The sequence below is a fragment of the Heptranchias perlo genome, chromosome 5 (genome assembly GCF_035084215.1).
Source record: "Heptranchias perlo isolate sHepPer1 chromosome 5, sHepPer1.hap1, whole genome shotgun sequence".
NCBI lineage: Eukaryota > Metazoa > Chordata > Chondrichthyes > Hexanchiformes > Hexanchidae > Heptranchias > Heptranchias perlo.
In genome coordinates, this window is record NC_090329.1 from 24,927,623 (window position 1) to 24,948,485 (window position 20,863).

Below are 20,863 nucleotides of genomic sequence, written 5' to 3' on the forward strand. Positions count from 1 at the left end.
TTTCCTTTTTGCCTGTCCTTCTTAAATGTCGAATATACTTGAATATTCAGTTCCCAGCCTTGGTCACCCTGCAGCCATGTTTCTGTAATGGCAATTAGATCATACCCATTTATTTCTATTTGTGCCGTCAATTTATCTACCTTGTTGCGAATGCCGCATGCATTGAGATAAAGTGCCTTTAATTTTGCCTTTTTAACATAGTAATAGACTTCAAGAGGACATAGACAGGCTAGTGGAATGGGCGGACATGTGGCAGATGAAATTTAATGCTGAGAAGTGTGAGGCAATACATTTTGGTAGGAAGAACAAGGAGAGACAGTATAAACTAAAAGGTACAACTCTAAAGGGGATGCAGGAACAGAGAGACCTGAGGGTATATTTACACAGGTCGTTGAGGTGGCAGGACAGTTTGGGAAAGCAGTTAAGAAAGCATACAGGATCCTAGGCTTTATAAATAGAGGCATATGGTACAAAAGCGAGGATGTTATGTTGAACCTTTATAAAACACTGGTTCGGCCACAACTGGAGTATTGCGTCCAATTCTGGGCACCGCACTATAGGAAGGATGTGAAGGCCTTAGAGAAGGTGCAGAAAAGATTTACTAGAATGATTCCAGGGATGAGGGACCTCAGTTACGTGGATAGACTGGAAAAGCTGGGATTGTTCTCCTTAGAGCAGAGAAGGTTGGGAGGAGATTTGATCGAGGTGTTCAAAATCATGAAGGTTCCAGACAAAGTAAATAAAGAAAAACTGTTCCCACTGGCGGAAGGGCTGTGAACCAGAAGACATAGGTTTAAGGTAATTGGCAAAAGAACTAAAGGCGACATGAGGAAAAACTTTTTTACACAGCGAGTGGTTATAATCTGGAATGCACTGCCTGAAAGGGTGGTGGAAACAAGGTCAATTGTGGCTTTCAAAAAGGAATTAGATAGGTACCTGAAGGAGAAAAATTTGTAGGGCTACGGGGAAAAAGCAGGGGAGTGGGACTAGCTGGATTACTCCTGCAGAGAGCGGGCGCAGGCTCGATGGGCGAATTGCCTCCTTCTGCGCCATAAACATTTTATGATTCTGTGATTTCACTCCTGCATGAATTAAAAACAGAAAATGCTGGAAATACTCAGCAAGTCAGGCAGCATACGTGGGGAAAGAAACAGAGTTAATGTTTCAGGTCAAAGACTTTTTGTCAGAACTGGAAGTTTTTTAGCAAGTACTGAGCCAGGGAAAGTGGGGGAGGGGAGGAAAGAAAAAAAGTGAAGGTCTGTGATAGGGTGGAGGACTAGAGTGATTAAATGACACAGGATGATGGTGCAAGGCAAGGAGGTTGGTAATGGGACAAGTTAAGAAACAAAAGGTGGGTCTAGAGGAGCTGTAAATGGCAACAGCAGAACCATTAGCAGCAGCAACAGTCCCACACAAAAAAATTAAAAATGGGAGCAGTGGTTATGGTCTGAAGTTATTGAAATCAACATTGAGTCTGGAAGGTTGTAAAGTGCCTAATCGAAAGACGAGGTGCTGTTCCTCGAGCTTCATTGGAACAGTGTGGGAGGCCGAGGACAGAGAGGTCAGAGTGGGAGTGGGACAGAGAATCAAAATGGCAAGTGGCTGGAAGCTCAGGTTCATGCTTGCGGACTGAGCAGAGGTGATCAGCAAAGCGATCACCCAATCTGCGTTTGGTCTCCCCAATGTAGAGGAGACTTTTGTTTCTTAACCTGTCCCATTACCACCCTCCTTGCCTCGCATCATCATCCCTTTTGTTATTTAATAACTCCTGTCCTCCACCCTATCACAGACTTTCCCTTTTGTTCTTTCCTCCCCTTGCTTAAAAACTGTTAACTCACTAACATCTTCCAGGTCTGACGAAAGGTCTTTGACCTGAAACGTTAACTCTGTTTCTTTCCCCACAGATGCTGCCTGACTAGCTGATATTTCCAGCATTTCCTGTTTTTATTTCGGATTTCCAGCATCCGCAGTATTTTGCTTCACTTCTGCATGGCCTAGCTCTAATTTTAAAATTATGCCCCCTTGTTCTGGATTCCTCATTAGAGAAAATAGTTTCTCTATATCTACCATATCAAATCCTTTTATCATTTTAAACAACTCGATTACATCACCCCTCAACCGACTAAACTCAAGTGAATACAAACCAAGTTTATAAGAACATAAGTACATAAGAAATAGGAGCAGGAGTAGGCCATACAGCCCCTCGAGTCTGCTCTGCCATTCAATAAGATTATGGCTGATCTTTGGCCTCAACTCCACTTTCCCACCCGATCCCCATATCCCTTGATTCCCCGAGAGTCCAAAATCTACCTATCTCAGCCTTGAATATACTCAACGACTGAGTGAGCATCCACAGCCCTCTGGGGTAGGGAATCCCAAAGATTCACAACCCTGAGTGACGAAATTCCTCCTCATCTCTGTCTTAAATGGCTGACCCCTTATTCTGAGACTCTGTCCCCTAGTTCTAAACTCGCCAGCCAGGGGAAACCACCTCTCAGCATCTACTTATCAAGCCCCCTCAGAATCTTATATGTTTCAATGAGATCGCCTCTCATTCTTCTAAACTCCAGACAGCATTCTACTTAATCTCTCCTCATAGGACAACCCTATCAATCTGGTGAACCTTCGTTGCACTGCCTCCAAGACAAGTATATCCTTCCTTAGATAAGGAGACCAAAACTGTACGCAGTACTCCCAAGTGTGGTCGCACCAAAGCCCTGTACAATTGTAGCAAGACTTCTTTACTCTTGTACTCCAACCCCCTTGCAATAAAGACCAACGTGCCATTTGCTTTCCTATTTGCCAGCTGTACCTGCATGCTAACTTTTTGTGTTTCTTGTACGAGAACACCAAGATTTTTCTGAACACCAATATTTAATAGTTTCTCACCATGTAAAAAATATTCAGTTTTTCTATTCTTCCTACCAAAGTGAATAACCTCACATTTCCCTACATTATACTCCATCTGCCACCTTCTTGCTCACTCACTTAACCTTTCTATATCCCTTTGCAGAATCTTTGTGTCCTCCTCACAGCTTACTTTCCCACCTAGATTTGTATTGTCAGCAAACTTAGATACATTGCATTTGGTCCCTTTATCTAAGTCATTAACATAGATTGTAAATAGCTGAGGCCCAAGCACTGATCCTCACGACACGCCACTAGTTACAGCCTGCCAACCTGAAAATGACCCGTTTATCCCTACTGTTTTCTGTCTGTTAACCAATCCTCTATCCATGCTAATAACCTGTCTTCATAATTTAACCCTTTAAGCCCCAGTATCATCATAGAATCATAGGTTACAGCATGGACGGAGGCCTTTCGGCCCATCGAGTCCGCACCGGCTCTATGCATGAGCAATCCAGCTAGTCACACTGCCCCACCTTATCCCCATAGCCCTGCACATTTTTTCATGTCAAGTACTTATCCAGTTCCCTTTTGGAGGCCATAATTAAATCTGCCTCCACCACTCCCTCCGGCAGTACATTCCAGATCCTAACCACTCACTGTGAAAAGAAGTTTTTCCTCATATCACCTTTGGTTCTTTTGCTAATCACCTTAAATCTATGCCCTCTGGTTCTTGACTCTTCCGCCAATGGGAACAGTTTCTCTCTATCCACTCTGTCTAGACCCTTCATGATTTTGAACACCTCGATCAAATCTACTCTCAAACTTCTCTGTTCCAAGGAGAACAATCCCAGTCTCTCCACTCTATCCACGTAATTTAAGTCCCTCATCCCTGGAATCATTCTAGTAAATCTCCTCTGCACCCTCTCTAAGGCCTTCACATCTTTCCTAAAGTGCAGTGCCCAGAACTGGACACAATACTCCAGTTGTGGCCGAACCAATGTTTCATAAAGGTTCATCATGACTTCCTTGCTTTTGTACTCTATGCCTCTAGCCCAGGACCCCATATGCTTTTTAAACTGCTTTCTCAACCTGCCCTGCCACCTTCAATGATTTATGCACATACACCCCCAGATCCCGCTGTTCTTCCACCCCTTTTAGAATTGTGCCCTCTAGTTTATATTGCCTCTCCTCATTTTCCTACCGAAATGCATCACCTTGCATTTTTCCACATTAAACTTCATCTGCCACATGTCTGCCCATGCCACCAGAATGTCTATATCCTCTTGAAGTCTATTGCTAGCCTCCTCACTGTTCACTACCCTTCCAAGTTTTGTGTCATCTGCAAATTTTGAAATTGTGCCCTGTACTCCCAGTCATTAATAGTATCAAGAAAAGCAGTGGTCCCAGCACTGACCCCTGGGGAACACCACTGCACACCTCCCTCCAGTCCGAAAAACAACTGCTCACCTCTACTCTCTGTTTCCTGTCATTTAGCCAATTCTGTATCCATGTCGCTATTGCCCCCTTTATTCCATGGGTCGCAATCTTAATAGCAAGCCTACCATGTGGCACTTTATCTGTCTGGTGAATCTGCACTGTACCCCCTCCAAGGCCAATATATCTTTTCCGAGTTTCATCTGCCTTGTGGCTCCTCTCTGCACTATCTCCAGCATTTGAATGTCCCCCTAGTTCTTCGTGACCAGAAATAGACACAGTACTCAAAGTGCAGCCTGACTACAGTGCTATAGAGTTTGAACATGGTTTTCTCTGACTTACTCTTTTGGCTGTGTGTAGCTCAACATCCTATCAGCATTACTGCTGCGCTGCGTTGATTGGGTATGTTTGGTGTCAAGTCCACAAAGACTCCTTGGGTTTTTTTGGCATAACTTAGCAGGTTCAACACCATCCATGTATGTCACCCATTTTTCCCTGCTACATGCAGTACTTCACACTTGCCAGCATTATATTTCGCCTGCCAACGCACATTGTGCAGTTCGTTCTATAATTTCTGGGCTGCCTCTCCTAGTTTGGTATCATCTACAACTGCCACCCATTTGCATTGAGTTTTTGAGCCCAGGACATCGATGTAACGGACTCCCGTGGGGCTACAGGGACACACACACAAATTTGAGTCCTTATTAGTAAGAAAAGGGCTGGCAGCCTGCAAGAAAAAAAGGAAAGACTTGGGGAGGAAGACATTTGGCTCCTCAACAGCATACTCGGTCACCCAACGGTCACCAGCGTCAGGTGACAGTCCGCGCTCCGGGAGTCAAGTGATGGCCGCACTCGCGCTCCGGGGGTGGGGTCAGGTGATGGCCACACACGCGCGCGCACAAGGCTTCCAACCGAACTGTGGGAGAGCGAGGGACACTCGGGCAGTGAGATGGGGCGCCATGTTTTCCTGACGGGCCCACCAGGTAGAGTTGGGTTCATTTACCGGTAACGGAATCAGAGAGGAAAACCTAGAGCAGTGGTGCAGACGGTTACCTGACGGGCCAGGGGAACTCTGCGGACTCTAACCGGGGAGCACGGCCCAAATCCGGGTTTTTTTTTGCATCGCTGCCTGTGGGAGCTTGCCGTGCGCAGAATGGCTGCCGCGTTTCCCCACATTACAACATTGACTACACTTCAAAAAGTCATTCATTTGAATAATGAATGCGGTAGTCTTATTGAAAGATTAATTGTGAAATAATCAGCTTTTTTTTAACCAAGAAATTCCACTTACGGTAAACATTTTCACTATCCATGGGGCAGTGCTTTTCCGTTGTATAATAGTCACCAGAGATCCACCATGTCATGTCAAATCTCCTTGTTATTAGGCTCTTCTTTTGAAGTAGGCCATTTGATACAGAGGGTGAGGTGAGGCGAGGCAAGCCCAGCCCAGCCCCACAGGGACGCAGTCGAGTGCCTCCCTTAGAACCCCAGGGAAGGGGAATGGTCCTTTCTGAGGCTGTTTCAGTGATATATCTGACAGGGACCAGCCCTAAGTGGCTTCATTAACTGGAATGGGGCTGTGACTTTGGACCATATCCTGGGGAAACCTTGCTACTGGATGTATATATGTCATTGGAGTGACCCAGAGACAAGAGAATCCATCATAATGAGTCTCTGCAGAGTGAGAAATATGACATTTTAAAAAGCCAATCAATATTACAACTTTTTTTCCTTTTCTAGTTCAATTTGCAGGTGGATTTTTGTTTAAACACATTTAGTAAGCAAGATTCAAATCATGGATTTTAAAAAAAATTAAGTTGTGAATAGAATAACTAAATTTGAGGATGCCTTTGTAACTGTAAGAGTTTGAGTACAGTGATACCTACCTTGTTGCATCTCCAAGGGAGTTAGTTTTTCTTGTTTGGGACGGAGGAGGTGGTGTTCTTTCTTACATTGGTTAAGGAGTGGGTTAAATATTTCACATCGTTCACCTGACGAAGGAGGAAGCCTCCGAAAGCTTGTGAATTTAAAATAAAATTGCTGGACTATAACTTGGTGTTGTAAAATTGTTTACAATTGTCAACCCCAGTCCATCACCGGCATCTCCACATCATTAAATAAAGCTGACAGTGACAGCCTGTTTGAAGATCAAAGCAGTTGTAAGTGTCCCATCCAAAGTGAGGATAGTGGGGGGGAGGAGTGAAATCTGAAATACAACCACCTTTGCGTAGGTAAAAATGCGATATATGTGTTATTTGTTAGTTAATATTACCAACAAGCTTTGGTTTCCAGTTGTGAAGAATCCAAGGGGAGAGAGAAAGTGTGTGTGTGTGTTTGGGTGAGGTGTTACAATCCATTCTATCCGTAGGTTGAGTTTGGAACATTTGGCAACAGAAAATGTCAGACGTTTTTAATAATATACTAATACATTGATACACATGGGGGATCGAGACCAAACGTAATCTTCAGATGATGTAGAATTGATGGGGGGAGGGGTATATTTTGGACTAGGGAGTGTGGATGTAATTTACTCCCTATTTTAAAGGCATGCATTCAGTCCTTATATATCCATTATAAATTCCTGTGTCCACATTTATAATGGAAACTGCCGATGTAAATCTGCCATCTACACTCTTACATTAGAAGTGTGAGCAGATAACAACCAGCATCCTAGGAGGAAGTGGTGAGCAGAGACAGGGAACTACTGTGTAGAGAAAATTGAGTGGTGAGCTGATTAGAGCAGAGGTCTGTGAACAGGTTCCCTGCCTTCCCTCTCAGCTGCTCCGTATTATTTGACATTGCTTCTCTTGTTTCTGTAGTATGGTAGTGAATGTGAGAAGTAATTGGATCAAAATCTTGAAAAGATACTAGGAACTGGAAATACAAATACAATAACAACTTGCATTTATATAGTGCCTTTAACATATTAAAATGTCCTAAGGTGCTTCATAGGAGTGTAATCAGACAAAAATTTACACCAAGCCAAAGAAGGAGACATTAGGACAGGAGACCAAAAGCTTGGTCAAAGAATAGTTCTGTTGTACTAATGAATATAAACAGCTGGGTATTTAGAGGCATTCTAGGTTTCTTCATAACATGCAATAGCAAAATTCACGCCAAGATTCAAACTTCAATAAAAGCTATAGCGAAAGTGATAAAGGGCATCTTTTTGTGGTTATAATTTAACTTGGTGCTGTATTAGTACAGTACTGTTAGTCTGTGTGGTAATTCAGTCAATGCTTCAGCTCACTTTAGAGTATGAGAGATAGATGTATGTAATAAAGTGCAAGGACTAGTGTACTTTTGGGCTTTAATTAGGGAAATGTCAGTCTTCAGAATTTTAAAAGAAATGTTATTGCTGTATTGCATTCCCTTTAAATATGCAGCCTGCTGCTTTGTGTTGGAAATTGTTTGACTGTCTATCTTCCATATAGTTTTAAGATCAGATAATGAAGTATTTCACCCTACAATGTATGATGGAGTGGACTGTGAAAATGTTTCTGCATTTTTTTTGAAGTATCATTTGCTTCATTAAAAGCAATTAGCTACTAATTCAAGAGGTTGTTTTTCACTGTTATGCAAAGCCCCAAATCAGAAGTTGTAATAACTCTGCCAACATTACATTTTGTGTTCTCAATAAAAGAGCTTTCACACAATGAATTCCTTACATCACCAGAGCCACTAAGGGAGGTGCTGAGCGCAGGGGAGGCACTCTGAGAAAGGAGAAGGAAAGGCTACTCAATTATAGAGTGGCATTGGATACATAACACTTTCCTAGGCATGGGGAATATCCCTGGGGAGAGGGAAACCTAAAGAATGGGGAGTATACTAAAAGTTTCATTCACACGGTTTTACATATGAACATATGAATTAAGAGCAGGAGTAGGCCATTTGGCCCCTCGAGCTTGCTCTGCCATTTAATAAGATGCAGCTGATCTGATTGTGACCTCAACCCTACTTTCCCATCTACCTACTATAACCTTTGACTCCCTTGTTAATCAGGAATCTATCTAACTCAGCCTTAAAAATATTCAATGACCCTGCCTCCACTGCTCTCTGGGCAAGGGAGTTCCACAGACTCACGACCCTCAGATTAAAAATTGCAGCAACTCGCCAAGGCTTCTTCGACAGCACCTCCCAAACCCGCGACCTATACCACCTAGAAGGACAAGAGCAGCAGGCAAGTGGGAACAACACCACCTGCATGTTCCCCTCCAAGTCACACACCATTCCGACTTGGAAATATATAGCCATTCCTTCATCGGCGTTGGGTCAAAATCCTGGAACTCCCTAACAGCACTGTGGGAGAACCGTCACCACGGACTGCAGCGGTTCAAGAAGGCGGCTCACCACCACCTTCTCAAGGGCAATTAGGGATGGGCAATAAATGCCGGCCTTGACGGCGACGCCCACATCCCATGAACGAATTTTTAAAAAAATCTCCATCTTAAATGGGAGACCCCTTATTTTTAAACTGTATCCCCTAGTTCTAGTCTCCTACAAGGGGACACATCCTCTCAGCATCTACCCCTTCAAGTCCCCTCAGGATCTTATATGTTTCAATAAGATCACCTCTCATTCTTCTAAACTCCAATGTATACAGGCTCAACTTGTCCAACCTTTCCTCATAAGATAACCAACCCCCTCATCCCAGGAATCAGTCGAGTGAACCTTCTCTGCACCGCCTCTAAAGCAATTATGTCCTTTCTTAAATAAGGAGACCAAAACGGCACACAGTATTCTAGATGTGGTCTCACCAATGCCCCTGTACAACTGTAGCAAAACATCTCTACTTTTATATTACATTCCCCTTGCAATAAATGACAACATTCCATTTGCTGTAATCACTTGCTGTACCTGCATACTAACTTTTTGTGATACACGTACTAGGACACCCAGATCCCACTGTACCTCAGAGTTCTGCAATCTCTCTCCATTTAAATAATATACTGCTTTTCTATTCCTCCTGCCAAAGTGGACAAGTTCACATTTTCCCACACTATACTCCATCTGCTAAATGTTTGCCCAATCACTTAACCTATCTATATCCCTTTGTAGACTCCTTATGTCCTCTTCACAACTCACTTTCCTACCTACCTTTGTGTCATCAGCAAATTTAGCAACCATATGTTCAGTCCCTTCATCCAAGTCATTGATAAAGATTGTAAATAGTTGAGGCCCAGGCACTAATCCCTGTGCCACTCCACTCATTACATCTTGTCAACCTGAAAATGACCCATTTATGCCTACTCTCTGTTTCCTGTTAGCTAACCAATCCTTTATCCATGCCAAAAGTTAGCTCCTACACCATGAGCTCTTATCTTGTGTAGTAGCCTTTGATGTGGCACCTTGTCAAAAGCGTTCTGGAAATCCAAGTACACCACATCCACAGGATCCCATTTATCCACATTGCTTGTTACTTCCTCAAAGAACTCTAATAAATTAGTCAAACACGATTTCTCTGTCTCCCTCCTTTCTTGAATAGAGGAGTTATATCCGCTATTTTCCAATCTGATGGGACCTTCCAGAATCTAGGGAATTTTGGAAAATTAATACCAATGCACCTACTATCTGCAGCCACTTCTTTTAAGACCCTAGGATGAAGTCTGTCAGGACCTGGGGACTTGTCAGCTTTTAGTTCTAATAATTTTTTTCAGAACCCTTTCCCTGGTGATTGTAAATGTTTTAAATTCCTCCCTCCCTTTCACCTCTTGATTCACAATTATTTCTGGCATGTTATTTGTATCTTCTACAGTGAAGATGGACGCAGTCTGCTTCATGTTAATACTAGTTATTCATTCTATTTTAGTAGAGTTACACAAGCTAATCCTACTTACCACTTGAAGAAATTGTTCCATATTGTATTTCACTAGGTGTTGGTAAAACAACCTTAATCCACAAAGTCATAGATGTGTTGAAATCTTCTGGGGTTCCTATTGATGGATTTTACACTGAGGATGTCAGAAAAAATGGAAGAAGAATAGGATTTGACATTGTTACAGTATCTGGTAAGCGAGGAATTTTGTCCAGAACTAGGTATACATTTTTTCATTCCTCAAGCCTATTAAAATATTATTTCAAGGTACCAAATTTAGTAGTTTAAAAAAAATATATTTTCCTGCCCCATAGCAATGATTCAGGTACTCTGAACGTTGGGAGATGTGAATACAGAGTTGGTCAGTATGCTGTGGATCTACAGTCATTTGAATGCCTGGCTCTGCCACTTCTCAGAAAAGTAGGTGGCGAATTATGATCTCGAAAGATACACTGGTCCTATTTGTTTTCCATCTGTTGTAACTGTGTGGGTGTTGATCATTTGACACAAGAGACTTGCTTTAATTATGGAGATTCAAATTTAAGTAGAAGAAATTAATGACTGGTTGTGGTGGTTGAGAAAATGCTATTCAGAAATATGAACCTTTTAGAGAAATCAATAGGTTAATAGGGTAGCACTCTAATTTGTTTCTCTCCTCTAACTTTTGTAGGTTAATGGCAGAGATGACATAGAGAAAAAGGTACACGTGATAGATGAGATAGGGAAGATGGAGCTCTTTAGTGAACCCTTTATCCAGGCTGTACGTCAAATCCTAGATGGAACTGGTGCCACTATACTTGGGACAATTCCTGTCCCTAAAGGGAAACCTTTAGGACTTGTGGAAGAAATCAGAAGCAGAAGGGATGTTAAAATCTTTAATGTAAGAACCTGAATATTGACATTTGAAATTTGAGCAGGCACTGTTAATTTATATCACAAAGCATTATCAAATAGTAAAATATTTAGAAGTGTTTTCAGAATTATACCTCAACACTTGAGCACACAACTATTAAATAATCTTCAGTTAATAAGGACTTCCCCATATCTTTCTCCAGTATTCCCTGGTTTTGAAATGGCCTCGATTGTAACAACATGAATATTAACTATTAAATAGTGATATTTGTTTTACAGATTACAAAGGATAATAGGAACAGTATTGTACAAGAAATTGTCACATCAGTGCAAGACTGCAGAAAGTAAAATGGAAACTGATTGAATTACCCTCAGGGACCTGAGATTCAGAGTGTGGATAATTACAGGAAGGATGTGCTCCATGAACGGCGCATGTTTCTGGTTGGGCTTTACATTCTGTTTTGTGCTTTAGATTTGTTTTGCCTCAACACAACTTCAGTAATGCTTAAAGGTTTGTTGTACTTTAAGTTGCTCTTTCAACTTCCCATGTACTAAAGTTATATTTTGTTCTTCTATATAAAAATGGTTATTTGCATTCACGCTTTTCTCCCAATTTATGTATATTCCTTTAAGATAGTGGTTGAATCCTTACAGGAACACTGTGCTCTTTTTGCTTTGGCAATCAATGAATATGAACTGCATGGAAGCAAGAATTAAGTGATCCAAAAGTTTGTTAAGAACAATCGTGGGAAATGTTACTTGCCCTTCAAAGTGAACTGATTTGAAATGAAGACATTTTAAATATGTGAGAATGTTTGAAATAGTGCTATCACTTAGGGTTGGCACAGAAACAGCTTTTCTGCATTTCCTGAGGAGATTGATTTTTGTTTTGTGAAATTAATTTAAAATTTACTTTAAAATTACAAAACAAAAGAGAGATACTGCTACTGTTTGAATTATGTAACCTTTTAAAATAGCTGCTGGCATCCAGTCCTGCCCATGTTAGTATGTTCCAGGAGGTGGCTTATGTTATTGATCAAAATACCCCCTGGCCTGTCTCTGCAAATCAAAGTAAACTTCTGATACATTGTTAATCTACACTACTGCATGCTTTGTTGATGCTGCTCTGCTTTTGATCAGTTAAAACTTAGATAATCTTGCAGCAGAGTCAAGACCAAACCAAAAGAAATCAGTCTGTTCAAATGTTCTAAAAATGTTGATATTTAATAAAGTTCCAAATCTGCATTACTATCTCTATGCTTTTTTTATTGTGAAAATGCAGTACTTTGCAGCTACTGAGAGTTTTCTCTAGATTTCTGTTGTTTTGGCAATTACCTTATTGTTAGTAAGTACTAAATTGTATAAAAAGGTAAGATTGCTCATAGTAAAATAATCTACATTCTCTGAACTGCACCTAACTTCCACATACCATGGGGTTGGCTCTGTTAGTACTTCAAAGAGTAATGGTCTTGGGCCTGTCTGTACAACAGTTAGACATCATAAACCAGGCATATCTAAACTTACGGTTTCATGGGTCACTTAGGTACATACCATGAAGATCTAGGAGCCATATATAAAGTTTCAATCCATGCTCCCATTAAGTTGCACATCTCTCAAACTGTGGATATTAAAAAATCTTAGTGTTCTGATTGGAATGTATCCACAAATGAGGCAACAGCCTTAAAAGCAGCCCTTTCCAAACCCCCAACCCAGAAAATTTAAACAGAACAATCCAGCAAATAAAAAAATCTAAATAGACATCATAAACCAGGCATATCCAAACTTATGGTTTCATGGGCCACTTAGGTGCATACCATGAAGCTCTAGGAGCCTTATGTAAAGTTTCAATCCATGCTCCCAATAAGTTGCACATCCCTCAAACTGTGGATATTTAAAAAATCTTGGTGTTCCGATTTGGAATGTATCCACAAATGAGGCAACAGTCTTAAAAGCAGCTCTTTCCAAACCCCCAACCCAGAAAATTTAAACAGATTTTTTATTTGCTGGATTGTTCTAAATATAAATAGGACTCCGTTTCCTTGGCTCCAAGGGCTGGATTGCCAGGGTTCAGAAGCCACAGGTTGGACACCTCTGCCATGAGCTGCACGCACTCTCTCTTGATATTGTACTTGGCATCATCCTGTGTTACATCTATAGTCTATTTACTGCCACTGCTACATACTCTAGTTGGTATTGGGTCCACCAAACAAGGTTTTATAAAGGCAGCAACTTTTACAAAAATCAGACACTTACAAAAAACCTACTCATCTTTATTAACCTTTCACAACTCTTTAGCTTTCTGTTTAGAATAAATTATTTAAACAGATGAAGATATTTTTGTGGGGAGGGAAGAGAGGGGTTAATAGCTTGGAGAAGTTGCTGAGCTTGATGGTGTGAGGAGGCTGAACTAATACTGTATTTGCCTATGTTATATGAGTAAGTGACTAAGCTTCAAAAGCAATGAATTGGCTGAAAAGTGCTTTGGGACCTGAGGATATGAAAGATGAGATATAAATGCAAATTTGTTCATTTTCTTTTTTATTAATCTGAACTTCATTCAAAGTTCCAGAGATAAAAAGACACATTGCCACTGCACTATCCAGTCCCATGTGGAACTCCCTCAGTAACTATTTAAAATTCATGGGTGGTGAACTTAACCTTGGCTTTACTCCAATTGGAAGGTGATCAGCTCATCACACACAGGTCTTAACTTTGCTGTGGTTTTTTTTTAATATAAATCGGAGGCAAGCTGGTAATAATCTGCAGATGTTCCTGATCTCCTAGCCTTAATAAAGCTGTAACCTTTTAGTTTTTAAACCGGTCAACATCTTGTCTTTAGCTCATTTTGACTAGACGTCAGTGCTTACCTTTGTTGCCGGTGGGAGTTGTGATTTCGGGATCTGCACTGGCTGCAAATCCAGATATTTAAATAAATTACTTCCACCAACCAGTGGCAGTGGCCTTGTCAGGGCTTCTAATTAATTCCCGAGGTTTATAAGGCCTTGCACCCGCTGAGCAGGAGATAAAACTCCAAAAACTTACATCATGATGGAGAGATTGCCTTTTTAATTCTTTGCAGCAAATGGATGCCAAACTCCAATTTCATTTCTTTATTATTTCAATTTCATTATTTTTCCTTTGTAGAAATGATGTTGGACATTTTTGGCAGGTATAAAATGATCACGTTTTGTTTGGGTATGAAGTTCTGCTTTTGTATTTTGTGCATTCCTTCATGTCGGAGCCCACATGAAGTTTTCACCTCCAGAGTTCTTTCAGTGGGGCACATCACAATTTTCTTCTTCCACAGAATTCTCTCATTTAAAGATACCCTTCTTCCTCCTCCCCACCTCAACAAAATAACGCCTGCGGGCAGTTCAGGAAAGAAACTCAAGACAGGAAGATGAAGCTCACCAAGTTCCTTTAGCAGGCATTGGTATCTCTCCAGACATCATTTGTGCTTCACATAAAAACACTTGGGCTGATTTTCAACTTCCTACTGCACCGTTTAAAAAGTAAGTCCTGCCGCCTTAATGCCAATAACCCACCAAAAATACATTAATGGACTTAAGCATGGAACATTCTCCAACTACCTGGGGTGGGTGGAAAGCTGCCTCTTCCCATGCCCTGCCCCACTCACACAGTAAGGAAAATCTAGGCTTGCAAGTTCTAAAGCCTGGGAAACTAATGTTGGTAAGATGAACACGTAATACATCTTTACAACATTCCCTGTATTTACACATCTGCTAATACAACCCACCCTTTGTCATTTCTAGCCTTGGATCTTTTACTTTTAGCCTTTCTGCACTCATTTTGGAACTGGTTTGAGCCTGTTCTCCCCAACATATTTTAGCCAAGCAAATAGATTATAGATGTAACAGACTGTAGACAACAATCACAGAACATCCTTAAAATAACATATTATTTTGCATTTATGCTGTACAACCTAAATACACTATTTTCATAATAGCAAACCAAATAGAACTTTCAATATCACTATTAACAAAGTATGATGTAGCTTTGAAGCAAAAAGGTCCCATTTTATGCCAGACTGGCTCTGAACTAAGTGACCTTCACTCTGGACTAAGTGAATTTATGCTAGTAGCTAAAACAGGGGCACCAACTGTCGAGGAAGCTGGGAAGACCTGCTATTGTCTGAAGTGCCTGAATGTACTTTTAAAGCTTCCTTAGCAGAAAGCCTGAGGGCCATGGAAAGGGACAGAGAGCCAGAGGCAATGAAAAATGAGCACGGTCAGATATCCGTAGCAGGGAGGCAGAAAGTGCTCTCTGTCTGAAGCTGGGTGTACACTTACACTGTTGGGATAGAATGCAAGCAGCTTACCAGTAACAGTGGTCCACATCACGATGAACTGATGTCAGATACAACAACAGGAAGCAGTCTAAATTGGTACAGTGAGTAAAAATGAGCAATTTGGTGGTGCTATCATGCCTTCCTTGTGGCGGGAGTTGAGGCTGAATGCCTGAGTAAATTAGTTAGGGTCGCCCAGTTCATTTTATGCTGATGGTAATCAGGCATTTGAAGGATTAAGATCTGCAATAGCACCTGGACTAAAGGCATTACAGCAAAGCACTTGATTTAAAAAACGATGAACCACAGCCCTCCCCCAATCAATTGCTCTTATTTCACAAGCAGATGTCTTGACTCAAACCCTGTCCAAGAAAGAATATCTATAAAAGTAATTGACTGGATGGTGTGAAGATAAATGTAATTTTGTTTTCTCCTCATCACTTGTCCCATTTTGTAAAGACAAACTCAGATGTGAGCTTTGAGGCCTGCTGACCTGACACCAGTCTCCCTCCCCCCTACGTTTAGACTATTCAGCCACTGGTTGACTGCAGTGTATTGACATTGTCAACTGAAAAACTAAACCCTACATTTTTTTAAAGAAGCATTCTTAGTCTTGTGAAGTTGAGTATCTGCAGGAATTGAATCATCTGCCATTAGTAACTATAGACCAAATTAAATCCAAACTCACCTGTAGTCTTACTCAACACGAGAGTCTTTTCGCCCTGATGGAGGGATAATGAAGCCCTTCGGTTATGTACAATGCATTAAAATTGCCTTGTTACCCCCATAAACTACAGCAGCCACTGTGGTTTTAAAATGCAATCAATAAATCTTTCAACAATCAAAATAAAAATTGCAGTGTTTAATTTTCTGAAATAATATAAAGACTCCATAACTGCATCATGCATAGCAATTTAAACTGTGTTCATAAAATTCCAAGACAACTGAATTAACATAAATATATACAGTATTTTAAGTTGGCAGAAATAAGATCCAGTACCTGATATTTATAGTGCATATTCCCATGTTGATTATGGGTATAAAGAACCCACAAGCTGTGCATATGGTTAAGACTATGTTCTCAGTGCAGTGACTTTGTACAATCAAACTTTACATTTTTTAATGTTAATACGTTTTCAATTGGCTGATAGAACCAAAGGTACTGAAAATCTATAACTCATACCAGATTTCAGAAGGGAAAGCTTTGCTAAAATGGCAGACGATTTGGAACGGGTTAATTGGCTAACCCTACTGAATAATAATGAGACCGATGTAGAATATAAATGGAAAGTTTTTAAGAACAAGATAAATAATGTGGAAGACAAATATGTACCCAAAGTCAAAAGAAGGGAATTTGGTAAGAAAAATCCACACTGGATGACTGGTCATGTACAAAGACAAATAAGATGCAAACAAAAATGTTTCTACAATCTTAAGGTATCTAATACTCAACAGAGTTAAGTACAAAGAAAAGCTAAAGAAAACAAAGGCTGCTATTAGATCAGCTAAGAGGATTGTGGAAGTAATGGGAAAAGCTTTTTCAGTTATGAGAAGAGTCAGAGGACTATCAAATACTGTATTGGGCATTGGGCTCAAGGACAGGTTACAAAGCACTCACTGGGTATGGCAGAAATATGAAATGAGTACTTTACATCAGTCTTCACTCTTGACTGCTACAATTTAATGATGTTAATAAAACTTGTAATATTAACATAGATCAACGTATTGTTTTAGATAGAATTAATAACCTGAAATTAGATGGAGCAGCTGGTCCGGATGATATCCACCCGAGGGTCCTCAGGGAGATTGGACATGTGCTGTGTGAACCCTTTGCCTGTATTTTTAATAACTCACTGCAATCTGGGACGGTTCCCATAGACTGGAAGGGGGCTAACGTAGTCCCCACCTTTAATAAAGGAGACAAGATGGACCCAAGTAACTATACGCCCATTAGTTTGACATCAGTAATAGGAAAGCTGCTTTAGGGATGTAATCTATGATAACTTAGGTAGAGAAGGACATATTGGATATTCCCAACATAGCTTCAAAAAAAGTCATTTCTAACAAATTTGGAGACCAGTCACTAGTGGTGTCCCGCAGGGATTGGTGTTAGTCCTGTTGCTCTTTACTAATTTTATTAATGATCTAGATGTAGGTGTTGGGGTTACGATCTGCTAATTTGCAGATGATATTAAGATCTGTGCAAGTGTCAGGACTGTGGACGATGCTCGACTGCTTCAGGCGAATCTTGATTTGTTGGGGGATTGGGCTCGTGACTGGCAAATGATGTTTAATTTGGAGAAGTGCAGTGTTATGCACGTGGGTAAGACAAATGCTCAACATATATACACCCTTCAGGGAAAAACTTTAAAGCAGGTGGAGAAAGAGAGAGACCTGGGCATTCTAGTGCATAGATCTCTAAAGGTTCATGAGCAATGCCGTGAAGCAATAGCTAGAGCAAATAGGGTGTTGGGATGCATTTATAGGTCAGTTGATTAGAAGACAAAGCATACCGTTTTGTCCTTGTACAAGACCTTGGTCAGGCCTTATTTGGAATACTGTGTCCAGTTCTGGTCTCCTCACATGGTGGGTGATATTGAGGTTTTGGAAAGGGTGCAGAGGAGGGCCACTAGACTAATTCCCAGCTTAAAGCTAAAGATAGGCTAAAAGAGCTGAGACGCTACACTTTAGAGAAGCGTAGACTTAGGGGTGATCTGATTGAGGTTTCTAAGATAATGAAAGGAATAGATTGTGTTCCAGTTGACAGTTTGTTCCAATTCAATAGATTAGGGAGGACCAGGGGTCACAATTTTAAGTTGTACAAGGCCAGATCTAGGTTAGATGTCAGGAGGTGCTTCTTTTCCCAGAGAATAGTAGATCACTGGAACAGGCTGCCGCCTCGTACGGTGGACACTGATTCGCTGAATTCCTTCAAGCGAGAGCTGGACCTGTTTCTGGCTGGGGCGGAAATCATCTCTTACAAAAGGTAGGTAATGTGATGCATAGAATTATCAGAGCGATCTCCTCGACTCGTTTCGATTGCCAAAGGGGTCGGAGAGGAATTTCCCAGATTTTTTTTCCCCACAAGTTGGCCTGGGTTTTTATCTTTTTATGCCTCTCCCAGGAGATCACATGGTGTGGGGTGGGGAGTGTATATATTGTGATAAACAAGGTATCACAGTTGTGTGGGACAGGCTGGCTGGACCAGAGGGTCTTTTTCTGTCCGTCATTGTATGAACAAGTTACATTCCATTCTATTCTATAAACTTGATCCAATAACATCTTCAAACCTTCAGTTTTCACCTAAACTAACAGGGCTATAAGTTCATAACTCTATTATTTAGCATATTTCAACAGGCAACCTCATGCAGTTATATTTAGTGCAGGACTCTGTGAGTAGCCCAAAGCACAATTCATCTGTTTCCCTGCGCATCATCAATATAATGCAGAGAATTCTGTATTACTGATATTACACTGACTTGTTATATGCCCATACAATGAGTTTGGAAAGGTAAAAATAAATCTGTCATTTTTTAAAAAAAAACAACTTTTAAATCTTCATTTCAGTAATTTGAAGAAATAGTTAACTGTGGAAATGATTTATGTTGTTTCGAAGAACCAAAAACACACTCCGTGCAGAAATGTAACATATTCAAAACAAGAGAAGCACAATTATGAATTATTAAAACAGAGTACATTACAAGCAGTGCTAACGTACACTAGAGTAAGGCAGTAAGAAAAAGTACTTACTGTAGATAAATATTTCTCTTAACTGGTATTGCACATCAAGTATCTTTCTACAGGAAAACTTGTAAACTTACTTTCTGTAATAACCTAGCATGGTTACTATCAACCAGATAGAAATAATTGGTAATCATAATAGTCATCAATTTAGGAAGTAATTGGGACAATTTATGCAAGTAAGTGAAAAAGATGTTTTCATTGCAATAACCAACCTCTGCCAAAAGTCAGATTTTCTGGTATGGTGATTATATTAGAACGTAAACGAACATATTCAAAATACCTAAACAGTTGGATGCCTATTTCTGAACCTTTGAATAGATAGTTCATTCTTTCAGATGGCCAGATTTTCATACCTACTTTGCATTGCATTGTGGTAGGATAGTCCAAAAGGCTGCGAAGATTTTATTGATATAATTGCACAGTGCTCTATGGCAACTCAGAGTCGGAATTCAACAGGAACTTTAATCTTGCTACTAAAAAGCAAATTAGTACATTGTGTATTATTAAAATAAACAGAAAGCTAGGAGGAAATTAAAGGTGAAATTACTGTATGGAAAAATTGGACCAATTCCAGATATCCAAACATTTATGTTGCTGTGGTGTGTAATGGTTTGTAATATTGAATTTGTTCATCAGTCAAGGATATCCTTCTTCCTCCATCTTACAGCGCACATGCTACATAGGCTGACTTTTAGGCTCTCTGCAGCTGTACAATATAATTTTGCCTCATAAATGAGATTGATGTCAATTTTTAACAGGCAAAACTCAGTGAAAAGATGAACTGCGCTGCTATTTTTATCTGATTGTGCTTCCGTGAAGTGCCTTGGGACATTTTTCTATGTTAAAAGCACTATATAAATGAAAGTTGTTATAGGCACAGGATTAGGAATAGTGCGCAAAGGATTTTGTTCATGAATAAACTATTACAAATGACCTTTGTAGATCACACTGGAAGCTCTGCAGAAAGAGGGGGGAAGTTAATGGCTAATCAAGCCACACTGTTCACTTGTACCCTTTCCCCACTAGCTGAAATGTAGCATAGGCCTGGCCCAATTATTTTCTCCCCTTGGCCAGGAAATCATAAGCTTTAAAGCACAGAAAGAGGCCATGGTCTATCGTACTTATGTCAGTGCTGGCTCTAACTGAAGCTGCCAACTCTCTCATTTCTCTGCCCTTTCTCCATATCTTTTTACATTTTTTCTCTTCAAATACTTACCTAATTCACTTTTAAATTACGATATTATTTCTGCTTAAATATCCACGTGATAAAACATTCCATGTTATAGTAACCCTCTCTCTCACTTTCCCCTTCATTCTGCTAGTGATAATCCTCAGTCTGTGATACCTTATTACCAAATTACCAACCAATGGAAGTACTCTTTCACTATTTATCTTGTAAAAACCTTTTATAATTTTGAAAATTTCCATTAGATCCCTTAACCTTCCTGTTCCAGTGAAAAATCCCAATTTTTCAAGCCTTTCTTCATTACTATAAGCTTTCAGCCCTGATATTTTTCTACTGAATCTACAGTGGACATTTCCCATGGCTCCAATACCTTTCCTATAATGGAATAGTAAAACTGCACACAATATTCCAACTGTGCCTAACCAATATCATAGAATAGAATCATGCAGCACAGAAGGAGGCCATTCGGCATACTGGCTCTTTGAAAGAGTCATTCACTTGGTCCTACTCCCCTGCTCTTTCCCCATAGCTGTTGAATTTTTTTTCTTTTCAAGTATATATCCAAAGCTATGACTGAATGTGCTTCCACCACCCTTTCAGGTAATGCATTCTGGATCATAACAACTCGCTGCGTAAAAAACAATTCTCGTCATTTCCCCCCCCCACCCACCCCGGT

The 20,863-nt window shown here is 40.4% G+C and overlaps 1 protein-coding gene across 1 annotated transcript; it reads left to right on the forward strand.

Moving 5' to 3' along the window:
• Positions 1–5,161: 5,161 nt before the first annotated feature.
• Positions 5,162–12,199, forward strand: ntpcr (nucleoside-triphosphatase, cancer-related). The gene is made up of 5 exons (XM_067984153.1): positions 5,162–5,267; positions 10,158–10,320; positions 10,414–10,519; positions 10,770–10,979; positions 11,231–12,199. The coding sequence occupies exons 1-5, from the start codon at positions 5,234–5,236 to the stop codon at positions 11,297–11,299; spliced, it is 582 nt and encodes a 193-aa protein (XP_067840254.1). The 5' UTR covers positions 5,162–5,233; the 3' UTR covers positions 11,300–12,199.
• Positions 12,200–20,863: the final 8,664 nt, after the last annotated feature.

Bases quoted from the DNA above. Each gene is read 5' to 3' on its own strand.
- ntpcr (XM_067984153.1), top strand. From the start codon at position 5,234: ATGGGGCGCCATGTTTTCCTGACGGGCCCACCAG. The intron at 10,520-10,769 runs GTAGGTGGCGAA...TAACTTTTGTAG, and splicing joins CTCTGCCACTTCTCAGAAAA to GTTAATGGCAGAGATGACAT. The intron at 10,980-11,230 runs GTAAGAACCTGA...TTTGTTTTACAG, and splicing joins GGGATGTTAAAATCTTTAAT to ATTACAAAGGATAATAGGAA.